The sequence below is a fragment of the Stegostoma tigrinum genome, chromosome 9, assembly GCF_030684315.1.
Source record: "Stegostoma tigrinum isolate sSteTig4 chromosome 9, sSteTig4.hap1, whole genome shotgun sequence".
Taxonomy (NCBI): domain Eukaryota; kingdom Metazoa; phylum Chordata; class Chondrichthyes; order Orectolobiformes; family Stegostomatidae; genus Stegostoma; species Stegostoma tigrinum.
In genome coordinates, this window is record NC_081362.1 from 59,095,854 (window position 1) to 59,109,053 (window position 13,200).

General features: G+C 44.1%; 1 protein-coding gene across 7 annotated transcripts in view; it reads right to left on the bottom strand.

Moving 5' to 3' along the window:
- Nucleotides 1–13,200, bottom strand: part of esrrga (estrogen-related receptor gamma a) — a 247,058-nt gene that overhangs the window by 221,712 nt on the left and 12,146 nt on the right. For 4 of the 7 annotated variants that reach the window (XM_048535439.2, XM_048535440.2, XM_048535442.2 and 1 more), the window contains one exon: nt 6,021–6,102. The exons of the other annotated variants lie outside the window; for them this stretch is intronic. In XM_048535439.2, the coding sequence (XP_048391396.1) occupies nt 6,021–6,037 (17 nt within the window). In that variant the 5' untranslated portion in view covers nt 6,038–6,102. Of the gene's footprint in view, nt 1–6,020; nt 6,103–13,200 lie in introns of those variants that run through there. 7 annotated transcript variants of the gene reach the window in all.

Here is a 13,200-nt window from a genome sequence, read left to right on the forward strand (position 1 = left end):
CATCAGTTACAAGCTGGTTGCCTGAAATGGAGACTGAGAGGTCCACGAAGGTGAGGGATGTGCTGGAGATGGCCCAGGTGACTTGAGGTTGGGGTGGAAGGTGTTGGTGAAGTGGATGAACTGTTCGAGCTCCTCTGGGGAGCAAGAGGCGGCGCCGATACAGTCATCAATGTAACAGAGGAAGAGGTGGAGTTTGGCGCCTGTGTAGGTGCGGAAGAGGGACTGTTCCACGTAACCTACAAAGAGGCAGGCATAACTGGGGCCCATGGCCACCCCCTTTGTCTGTAGAAGGAATCGAAACAGAAGTTGTTGAGGGTGAGGACGAGTTCAGCTAGGCGGATGAGGGTGTCGGTGGAGGGGGACTGGTCGGGCCTGCGGGACAGGAAGAAGCGGAGGACCTTGAGGCCATCTGCCTGCGGAATACAGGTGTATAGGGACTGGACGTCCATAGTGAAAATGAGGTGTTGGGGGCCAGGGAATTGCAAGTTCAGGAGGAGGTGGTTTCCCTACGTACATCCGTGACACCACCCACGCCCTCCACCTCCTCCAGATCTTCCAATTCCCTGGCCCCCAACACCTCATTTTCACCATGGACGTCCAGTCCCTATACACCTGTATTCAACATGCAGATGGCCTCAAGGCCCTCCGCTTCTTCCTGTCCCGCAGGCCCGACCAGTCCCCCTCCACCGACACCCTCATCCGCCTAGCCGAACTCGTCCTCACCCTCAACAACTTCTCTTTCGATTCCTTCTACAGACAAAGGGGGTGGCCATGGGCCCCAGCTATGCCTGCTTCTTTGTAGGTTACATGGAGCAGTCCCTCTTCCGCACCTACACAGGCGCCAAACACCACCTCTTCCTCTGTTACATTGATGACTGTATCGGCGCCGCCTCTTGCTTCCCAGAGGAGCTCGAACAGTTCATCCACTTCACCAACACCTTCCACCCCAACCTCAAGTCACCTGGGCCATCTCCAACACATCCCTCACCTTCCTGGACCTCTCAGTTTCCAACTCAGGCAACCAGCTTGTAACTGATGTCCACTTCAAGCCCACTGACTCCCACAGCTACCTAGAATACACCTCCTCCCACCCACCCTCCTGCAAAAATTCCATCCCCTATTCCAAATTCCTCCGCCTCCGCCGCATCTGCTTCCAGGATGAGGCATTCCACTCCCGCACATCCCAGATGTCCAAGTTCTTCAAGGACCGCAACTTTCCCCCCACGGTGGTCGAGAACGCCCTTGACCGCATCTCCTGCATATCCCGCAACACATCCCTCACACCCCACCTCCGCCATAACTGCCCAAAAGAGGATCCCCCTCGTTCTCACACACCACCCCACCAACCTCCAGATACAACGCATCATCCTCTGACACTTCCGCCATCTACAATCCGACCCCACCACCCCAGACATTTTTCCATCCCCACCCCTGTCTGCTTTCCAGAGAGACCACTCTCTCCATGACTCCCTTGTTCGCTCCACACTGCCCTCCAACCCCACCACACCCGGCACCTTCCCCTGCAACCGCAGGAAGTGCTACACTTGCCCACACACCTCCTCCCTCACCCCCATCCCAGGCCCCAAGATGACTTTCCATATTAAGCAGAGGTTCACCTGCACATCTGCCAATGTGGTATACTGTATCCATTGTACCCGGTGTGGCTTCCTCTTCATTGGGGAAACCAAGCGGAGGCTTGGGGACCGCTTTGCAGAACACCTCCGCTCAGTTCGCAACAAACAACTGCACCTCCCAGTCGCAAACCATTTCCACTCCCCCTCCCATTCTCTTGATGACATGTCCATCATGGGCCTCCTGCACTGCCACAATGATGCCACCCGAAGGTTGCAGGAACAGCAACTCATATTCCGCCTGGGAACCCTGCAGCCATATGGTATCAATGTGGACTTCACCAGTTTCAAAATCTCCCCTTCCCCCACTGCATCCCTAAACCAGCCCAGTTCATCCCCTCCCCCCACTGCACCACACAACCAGCCCAGCTCTTCCCCCCCACCCACTGCATCCCAAAACCAGTCCAACCTGTCTCTGCCTCCCTAACCGGTTCTTCCTCTCACCCATCCCTTCCTCCCACCCCAAGCCGCACCCCCAGCTACCTACTAACCTCATCCCACCTCCTTGACCTGTCCGTCTTCCCTGGACTGACCTATCCCCTCCCTACCTCCCCACCTACACCCTCTCCACCTATCTTCTTTACTCTCCATCTTCGGTCCGCCTCCCCCTCTCTCCCTATTTATTCCAGTTCCCTCCCCCCATCCCCCTCTCTGATGAAGGGTCTAGGCCCGAAACGTCAGCTTTTGTGCTCCTGAGATGCTGCTTGGCCTGCTGTGTTCATCCAGCCTCACATTTTATTATCTTAGTTTCTTGAAAAATATGATTTATAAATCTAAGATTACATAAACACCACTCAAGAAGATGTGATGACCAATACCCAAAAGTTCACCACTAGCATGTTCTGAGTAACTGGTTTAAATCGAGACAGTGCTGCAGCCAATACAGTCTGTCCTCCATCTCCCAGGTTTGGTACCGAGAGAAGGGAATCTGAGTTTTGCTGAAAAATACACTTTGTGAACTCAAGAGATTATGTAAGGTGAGGACTGACTTGGGTTTTGCAGCAAAATCTCTTGTTGTTAAGCAACTTGATTGTAGTCATCTTGAGCACACCTCATCCACTGCACCCTCACCCCCACTTTTGCCTCACACCCTCCAAAGAAGAAGGCGTGCGTCAGGCAATAACTGAGCTTTCATAATTAATTTGAATGCTCAGTACTTTTACACAGATTCCAAAATGTTAAGTGGTAACAGTCATTTTCTTATAGCCAAGTAAAATATCATGTGGTTTTATTTTAATTATAGATTTTCCAACCAAACAGTCGTCCGTCACAGCTCAGATCCAAGGGCTGCTGGCAACAAGGGCTTGAACTAACAATCATAGCATCCCTTGGACTGTGAGCCAAGACAACAGAAGTCACACAATTTATATCAACAGATGAGCGATTAAATTCTTGTTTTAACTCGTTAGCAGATTATTCTTTATACTATGTAACGCACTGTTCAAAACAATTCCACAGGTAAAGGATAATAAACTTGATAAGAATATTTGACTCCATGTTAAAAGGGCATCACATCAGTCACTGAAAAATTATAAGTTTGTTTTCAGAGCGGATTACTAGAAAATAAGAAATGCCATGTGTTTTGGAGAGCAATGATTACCAAAGAATGATTACAAAGCAGTAATTTAATAGAGGGCTTCAGGTGATGTCATAAGCCACAAGTGCAAACCTTGAGTGGTTTATAACTGTCATCTAAACTCTGAGATTAGATTACTGCCTTGTAATCACTACTAGGTATCTGTTATTTTTAATAATACATACAGTAAATTGTATGGGTTTGTTTTATTCCATTTTGGGTTTGTTTTTCTGCTGATTCTGTCTTTCAGTGTGGATATGCCAACGGGCAGGGCACTCAGGATCATTGATTTGTGATGACGATCACATTGAAACATTAACGACTGTGAAGTCATTACTGCGCATTTCATTGAAAAATCACATTTTTCAGCAAATTCTACAGTTGTTACGTAGCGGAAGTGTTTATGAAGAACTGTTTTTTTTTGTATTATTAGCAGCAACCTGCCTACATCAGCCAAACTAAAAGGACAACAGTCTCTTTAATGGCACTTTTGGTAGCAACGGCAATCTGTCAAATGTACATCCTCTAAAATGGAAAGCTGTGCACAAAGATCCAATGACAGCAATCCCACCCACGTATCAGGAATGCAGAAGCTACATATTTACTTAATCAGTCACTATTTTCAGATTTTCTTCTGAGCTGGCTTAGGCTGAGAGACATCAATTATTTAAAGGAAGTAACATGATGCTTCCTCTGTTAAGTCAAGTCTGCAAGCAGACCCCAAGAGAGAATAAAAAATGAATTAGCTAGAATTTATTATTGAGCTTGATGCAAACAGAGATTCAGCCATCATATCTGCACCAACTTTCCAAACACCTTCAAGCATCCCGCTGGTTTTCCCAGTAAAATAATGGTGCTACAGCAGGTACCTTTCAGCAGGAGAGGTAGCCTCTTTGAAAACTGCTGCAAAGACACAGTATATGTCCAGTGACTGCCCTGATTCATTCACTCACTCACTCACTCCTTCGCTCTCACACACGCTCTCAGACACACACACACACACACACACACACACACACACCCACCCACCCACCACACACACACAAACACACACACACACACACACATACAGTATTCAATACACGTAACAATAATTCATCCACCTCGTTCTCACTAAAGGCATGGCAATGCAATTTTATCGTTATAATCAAGACCATATGACAAAAGCAGGGGCCATTAGGGACCAATTTCAAGCGTTCTTTGCAAGACAATGATTTTCAGATTGCACTTACATATGCTGAACATTTAAATTTGCTTCATTGCACCTGCACTGATCTATGCTTTCCTTCACTTGCCCCCTCCCTTTCCTAAAGAAAGATTTTTCTGACCAAGTGAAGAAAAGTTTCAAAGCCTGACTGAATGTTAATATCTTTTTTCTCTCCATTTAATTGAAATCTGCTTTAAATCTTGTTCACTACTTACCCCCTTCAACCTCCAGGTGCCAGAGGGCTTGTTACTTGTGAATTATTTAACAATCATATTTGCGGTAGGAAATTGATTTTTGAGTAAATCCATATTGATTGAGTTATGCGAGACTAATGATTTGAAGTAAAATGTTGCTGTTAACTTCTAGGGAAGGAGAAAGAGAATATTTTCTGCATCAAATTTTCACTTGAAAGGGACACTGGCACCCTGCTTTCACCCTGTCATAGCCTGTGATGACTAACTGTCTGCCAACCATGACCAAGCGATTAAAGCAGACAGCATCTGTGTATCTTTGCAGTAACAGGAGCCTGCTTTCTATTTTCCATGCATTGAAACTTGAGAAGTCCATTAGCTTCTGCATTTTTAGTTTGATAAATTTATTACTCACCAATCTTTTTTTATCAAAAGCAAAGCAAAAGCAGACTCATTCTAATTTCATATATTTTCTTTCTCCAGATTGGTTACAAATCTTTTGAGTTGGATCCTCAAACCGAAGGAGTACTTTGCAGTGCACTACAAATATTCTTTCTGGCTCCAATAACTGGTACAAATACTGCCATGCCCTTTTGACGTGACTTTCTCTTCTAAGCCTTGCATTGATGTTCCCCATCTTATTGTGCGTGAGACCCCCCGTGAGAAAGCCGACACATGACCTGTTGCCAAGTGTCAAGCACTGGCACTCAAACTGATAAATTCTCACTCTTCACCCCCATTTGTTTTGTTGGTTTGTCTCCGTACAGTCCCTACTCCCAAAGGTTCAGTCACTCAACTGGTGGTCAGTGTGAAAGTAAAACCATGTTGTAGCTCTCCTGAATGTATTGCTCAGACACAACATCTATCAGTGGATTTCTTTCTAATCTCAGCTATGCTTATTTAATTCCACAGAGCTGTAGTTACTGTTCACTCGGGATTCAGGATTACTGGTACATTGGTTTTCAGGTCAGAAAGGTTCAAGTTTATGGGAGGATCATGTCACCTACTAAAAAGGCAAAAAAAAAATTTCATAATGTCATCAACAAACCTGAGATTTGAGACAAATAGGACATGGCAAATATGAAAATATAGTTTTAAAAAATCCAAATAATTTAGCTTCCCAGCTTGGTTATTGAGGTTAATGCATCACTGGGCATACATTGAGCGAAGAAGGACTGCAACAGTCCAAGCTCAGTATCTGATCCATGCTGAGTTGAATGATCTCAGAAGTGGTGATAGGATACTGCAATCAACGTTGGTGTCTCTAGACCAAGGAAGAGGAAAAGAACACAGGGAAGTGAAATTGCCAGGGTTCCAGTACAATAGTTGACTGGGTGCTGGAAAGTGCACCTGCAGATATCAAGAGCTGAGTGGTTCTATTGCCATTCAGAGTGAGACAACCTGCTGATACTCACGGTTTAAGCTTCCACATGTAGAATGGGCTCTTGGGCGAAGATAGGGAGGGCTGTCGACACTTGTGGAACTGCACCCCAGCGTCTTCAATGAGCGAAAAAAGGGGGAGAAAAGATCACGTTTTAAATTGGATTTTTTTTTTGCCTGAACAAATAGTTAACAGGTGCTCACCAATCTTGAACAGAAAGGTGCTAGACTCTAAATAAGCTGTCCTCAAATCAAATAATCACACTGATTTAAACTCTTTCTCTGGCAGTTTGAGGTTATATAAATCCCGTAGTTCCTTCATTTACCCTCTCTCTTACAATTTGATAGTGTTCAACAAATGGGCTAGATTTTATAGAAGTAGCGAGGATCTCCCGGTTAGCTGGAGAACTGAAGGGAGATCTTTTGTTGCATGCTCTGGGATGGTGCATTGGTATTAAATGCTACTCAGACACTTAAAGTAGCCAATGGGGGTCTTTCCAGGGATCAAAAGATCCCAGGGTGGAAATGTTGCCTATTGAGAGCTTCTGACCATTCGGAGGTGAGCAGCTCCTTTGAACAGCAGCGCCACTGGGAGGTTATGGCTACTGCAGGAACAACACCGACCGAAGGTCGAGGGATGGAACGTCACCCATGCCATAACTAAATAATGGCGAAGTGAGTTTTGCAGAGTGGGGATCATGGGGAGAGGGGTGTGTAAGTATCTGCAGCAAGAACTGAGGGTGTGGTTCTCAATGGGCCACAAGCACGGAGTACCTTTCAGCACAAGTCTGGCCTACCCCTAGCCTGGGAAACAAGTACTTTGCAGAGTTTTACCTGTCAGCATGCTGCGTGTCGGCAGGTTTACCCACCACTGAGTTTATAACTGCATCAGACTGGTGAGGCTCTTAAATAGTCATTCATTGTCCATATGAGGCCCCGGTTGGCAACAAGGAGAGAAGTCCGACAAGGGGACATTCCTGCTCCGGTGGTGATGGGGTTACAGCACATGACCATTCCATCCAACCCTTTGACATCCTAACACGCCATGAGTGAGGCCATAAAATTTCATGCTATGACCCTTCGCCTTCACCAAATCTTTCAACAGAAGACTCTGTTGATCCGTCTGAGGAAGAAAAACTAACCAGAGGAAATCAATCTAAACACTGGTTGTGGCTGGTTACAAACTGACTACAACCCCAGCTATCTAAACATTTGGTCAGGAGATAATACATAATGCAGGGGCAGAAGGATAAAGAAGGAAGTCATTTCAAAATGAGATGTCAAAATTAGTTGAAATCTACTTTATGCAATATCAACTAAAGAAAAAGCGGTGCCAGTTTAATAATAAATAGATTTGCCTGACGTTTCCAGTTCAAAAGTCTTCCTACTCCAAAAAAAGCACCCTTACATGCCATATCTCAACCTCCATTATAACACAATATTCAAGCAACTCCATTAGATACATACAAGTTGACGAAAAGTTATGTTGTGCATCCAAATTCAAAAAAAAAGAGGCCAAATTAATTTATTTGAGGCATTCCCTTTTTGCCTTTCTAGACAATTGAGCATTATACTGGAACAGACATGATCCTCCCTCCAAGGCCTCTACTCACCTAGGTACAGCTGAATTCCCCGGAATGAACTCAGCGGAAATGGGGCAGAAACTATCTCAGATTGACGTCCACTCCTGATACAAATTTACTGAAATCACCAACTCAGTGGACTGGCATGATCAAACCCAAGCCTGAGTCGTTTACTAAGGCGCTATACCCACCACGGCACCCTAAACTGTTGAAGGTTGCACCAAGCATTCTTTTACATATTGTACATTAAAGAAAGTAATGACAGACAGCAGGATTAAGATGGTAATTAAACTGGATGGTGGGGGGGGGGGGGGGAGTGGGGGGAGAAGAGGGGACTGTGGGAGGGGGAGTCTGGAAATGTTCTGAAGCCACTTAGTACCTTCAATTTATGACATCATCAGAGCCACTCGATTGAATTACTGCCATGTAATTCACTGCCAGCCATCTATTATCCTATATTAATGCCCTTAAGGGTAATTTGAATACTCTGATGGAATATTTATCAAGACCTGGGGCTTGATTCTAATCATGGCACAAGTAAAAAGATTGGGTGCATCTCATTAAAGTCTATCCAATATAAATTAGCTGTACGTAGATTAGTAAGCAATTTGTATCTCTATGCATCTGAGTTTGAATCTTGTGTAGCTGCAAAACACAAATTGGGGAGTAACGCCAACTACACTGTTATTACACTACTGTGTTTTTGTTTTGCTCTTGCCAAAGACAATGGCATCGGTTTATCACAGGGGAAATATCAAAATATGTATTGTATAAACATTTTCAGTACTGACTGCTGCAAAGCTTTCGAGAAGGAATAAATGCACTGAAATAGTCTTTGGATTTCAGTAAAACTTCATTTTTTTTTAAATTCTCCCAATGCAAACTGTGCAACCTGCTCCTTTATAATGCAGCATGATTCTCAGCCAACATACAACACTTGCAAATTTTTATTACTGAGGTGTCTTTCAGCTTTCAGAAGGCGAAATTCTTAATTTTGTAACTGTGCACAATGAAAGAAGCTGCAACACTGTCTAACACGAGCAGAAGTTATTTCAGCTCACATCTATAAATACCACAGATTACAACACAGTCCATCCTTGGTTTGCTGAAGTAAAACTAAATGTTGCCAAAGTTCAGAAAAATTTATGAAATATTTTAAATGGGGGAAAATAAAGGAATTTGGTATATGTTCCCATATAAAAGAGATTAGCAGCCAAATTCCAAGGCAGATAATATGATTTTTACATGCAAATGACTTGTAGTCAGAGACAGAACCTATAGTTCAGTGACAAGCAGCCACTTCTATCGCATTGTGGGACTGGACAAGTAAAATTGGTGATTTTCAATAGTACGTATTATGATCAGGCAGAACTAGCTGGAAACCATAAGAGAATTTCACATATGACCATCTACTTCTAAGATTAAATTAGAATGGTACATAAAATATGCACAAATATTTTTGCTTCTATCTCAGGGAGAGAGGTCTATGACCTAGCATTCAACATGATTAGAAAAGCCCAGCCTGCCCTCTCTTTGCATTTCTAAAGCAGAGGGTTGGTGTATTAGTTATACAAAACTGAGCTTGGTAATAGGGCAGTGACTTAAATGTTGTTGTCACAAGATATATTATCCTTTCAACATTATTGTCTTTATATTTTGGTGCCATTCAGCTTTATTCTAGCACATGAAAACTAAAGTTTAGAGGTTAGTCAAAATTTCCCCCATGTTTATCAACAGAGCATATTTAAACCTAAAATAAATAAAATCACCTAGATCACCAGTGTAAAAGAAATGCCAGATATAGAGTTATATAAAATGCTAGCTTGAAAATACTTTTAAATTTCTTTCAAAACATGAAGTTGGATGAAGTGGTTTCCTAATGACATGTTAATACAGATAAACATGGCAACATGAAACCCTGAAATTGCCTTAAGTGGGCTTTTGGGGTGGGCTGTCATAATGCTGGCTAATCACCTGCCTATGAGGAAGATCTCAAACAACTGGGTCTCATCAATAACGACAGGCACGCCGCCAACAAAACTCACACTATTGACAAGCAACTGACCTGATAGGGGTGCCGGTTTTGCACACACCTGAGGCAATTTGAAGGCAAGCTGCACATCATAAAGGGGACGTATACTCTGTGGGCAATGTCAGATACAGGAAAAGCCACAAGGCCCTACTCTGTTTTTTTGTTCAGACCCCAATTTTGAGGTCTTGGTCAAAAAAGTCAACTGAAAGTGGGGCCTCTTCTATCCACCAGGCATGTTGTAGGTAATAATGAGAGCAGCAGAGAATAAGACTTGGTGGCAAGTGGGTTCAGTAGTAGGGACGGAGTAAGTGTGAAGTTTTGGAGAGAAGATCGCAGCACTAACTCCAGCAGAATAGAGAAGGTAATTGCCAGGCTCGAATGCAAAAAGGTGGCATTGTGCGAAGAGTATGAGAGAGTACCGTGCCCAAGACAAAGGGTGGATATTCTGTGGGTCTAAGCGAAGTAGGTTACACCAAGACATACAGCAAAATCAGATGAAAAATCCAGCCAGGCCCATCCTGACATCAGCAGCATCTGGTGCCATCTTTTATGCTTTTCACAAGCATAAAAGAGTTTCTTGCTAGGCAGCTCAAGTTGCCAATTAAGGTCAATGAATGTTTGTAAATACATTCTTAATGGCACAACTTGCCTCAGTAATATTCAGCTTTCTTATCTTACCAAATGCACAAAACAGATTAAAGGAGAGGAAAACAATTGATACCACAGCAGGTGGAGACAACACGCCACATTTCCATATAATCTCTACGTTGGACAATCGGTAGTTACATTTCAGGGCACCCACCACATACATGTTGGATGTGGAGCGTATCAGCTTTTAAGAGCCTTCATGACACATTTATAATCCACTTACATAACATTTCTGCAAGGACACTATGCACTCAGGGACAATCAAGCAGCCCATAGATTGGGCCAGGCTGCTTCTATGGGGTCTTCACTTGCTGTCATGGTGAGCACCCCTTCTAAGCCTACCTGCACAGTCACATCATTCCTGCCTTGCATCGCCTTGCCTTTTTGCACAAAGCCACTCGGCCAGATTTATGAAACTGATATTACTTGGTTCTTGCCTTACTATTTAGCTCAAGCACAGAGCCAAGAATCTTATCACGGGTATTGGCAGTCCTCAGTCCCTTCAAGAGGCATAGCTGTCATACAGGGTTCCCCAGCAGACTAAGTCTAGGGTAGCCTCCAACACCAGTCCAGCAGCCTAGGGGCAGTCATTCAGCAATTCAGCATAGTCAGATTCAGGATATTCTCCACATAAGAGGTGAGGAGCAGAATGAGAGACATCCCACCACCCATTTTGTCTCCTTCTGCTCTTTTGGGGACTATTTTACCCCCGAAATGAGAGGGACAAGTCTTACAAGTGATTAAAGTGACTGGCATAGCCGTTCCTTTTGGTATGTGTGGGGAGGTGTCCTGAACAAGTAGGACAGAGGGCATGTAGGGTTAGAGCCATCAGGGGTTGGGGAGGGTGACAGTGTGAGAGGTGTTGTAGGTAATAATGAGAGTGGCAAAGGATACACTTTGGTAGGAAGTGGAAGTGCAGTAATGGGGATCGAGTAACTGTGAAGTATTGGAGAGAAGAAGGCAGCATTTACTCTGACAGAATTGAGAAAGTTATTGCAGTACTGGGCATTCCCTCGAGTAGCTACGACTGTTTTAACCTGGGGGGCAATTCCAGACCAGCTGGTACGGTCCAGTGTCCTGGCTCCCATTCCTGATCCTGGGGAAGAGGATGTTCCAACTCTGCACCACCCCACAACATCCCTGGCTGCACTGTGGGCAATGATTTCCCTCTGTCTGCCATTTTTGGGGTAAACATCAGGAAATTTTAGAAATACAGGGCAATTCTGGACTAACAGCACTTGCCTGAAGGCACAATGCACTTTTAGAGATGTCACGGAAGCAAGGAATGCTGGTGAATTCCCTAATATTCATTGAATGGCAAATTGTTCTGGAAACGGTGCATGATAGGACAGGGCCGGAATTGGATGTGGGGAACACCATGGAGTGTGGTATTTAATTAATGTGTCGTGTTTGGTAAAATATACCAAGAGAACTCGCTAGGACTTGCAGTGAAAAACCCTCCAAAAAACACTATACCACTCAGACTTAGCCAAAAAATGGTAAGATTTAGCTAAAGATTCATGCTAGGCATGAGCCAGGAAACTTACCCCAGCTCTCCTTGTCCATGAACATCTTCCTACATTTAATCAATGATTAGCCCAGCACCAACTATTGCTATAGTTCTCAACAGCCATTCCCAGAAACTCAACCTGAGCTATAAATCTTCTCAAAACTCGCTGGCCATTCCTCACTCAATTGTCATTACTCTCCTACAATTGCTGCAACACACCTTACTCTGCTGTTGTCAGTTCCTACTGCAACACACTGGAGCTGCCACTATGCAATTTCTTCTTTCACCTTGACACACCTCTGCCACCTAGCACACATTTTCTATACATTCTACCCTGACTTGCACGTCCTCAAAAGATTCTCACTGTTCTAACATGATACACTTTCTTCTTTCAATCCATTTGCTAGTCCCCACTTGGAGACCAAGTTATGGGCATCATGGGAACAGGCTGTATTAGAAGCCTGGCCCCTGGTGACAGTAAAGGACTTTCAGGCATCACTCTGTCCTTCTCACTGAAATCCCACCTTTACACTTCTTGCATGAGATTGCAGCTTCTTTTCAAAAGCCATTTAACCATCTTTGCTTATCCATGTCACTAAATACAACTCTTCTCCCTTTCTTACATTTCAGATCCCGAAGATACATGCATCCTACGTGAGGGAAAGAAAAAGCAGGCCAACAGCAAACAAGAACAGGAAACGTGCCTCAACCTCAAAACTGCTGTTACCAACTGAAAGCCTGTCACTGTGCATACTTAAGTAGTGTCTGCATTTGAAAACCCGTCCAGCATGAGTACGTAGGAGCAAGGGCAGAGGGACAGAATGTGTTTCAGCTCTAGGAGTATTGCAGGATCCCCATCTGATGGATTAATTGGTAACAGCTCTGACTTATTCGACAGACACTCAGATACTTAGCACCTCGACTTTGGCTGCAGAGTTATTTACCAGTTTACAAAGATTGAAAGTGAGCATGAGTAGGATCACAAGAGTCTCACAGTATATAATGGCTCCCTGTTTGAGTGCTGAGCAAAGGAAAGTCAACGATGAGGGCATTTTCTGGTTCCCATGTCACTCTGTTTCCAACAATGACAACCAGCTGGATCAGATCACCCTGACCAAAGCCAACTCCCAGCAGTCAGTAAGCAGCTCTGCGTTCAGATCCTATTCAGGGTGCTCAGCACAGCCATCTCAAGTACTATCGGCAGAATTTCAGTAACCTTCCATGTTCTTTGCTCTAGTTACAGAGGAACAACATTCCAGGTGCACGAGAATTGGTCTTGTGCCACCAACAGAAGGCAGGCATTATGGATTGCCCATAGCTGATTTACAGTAAGGTAGAAATCAAATCAACCTTTGTCAAATCAAGAAAGAAGTGTAATTTCGTAACAAAATTAAATATTTGTTTTTGGTATACCTGTTTTGTCTTCCTCATGTTATAGGCAC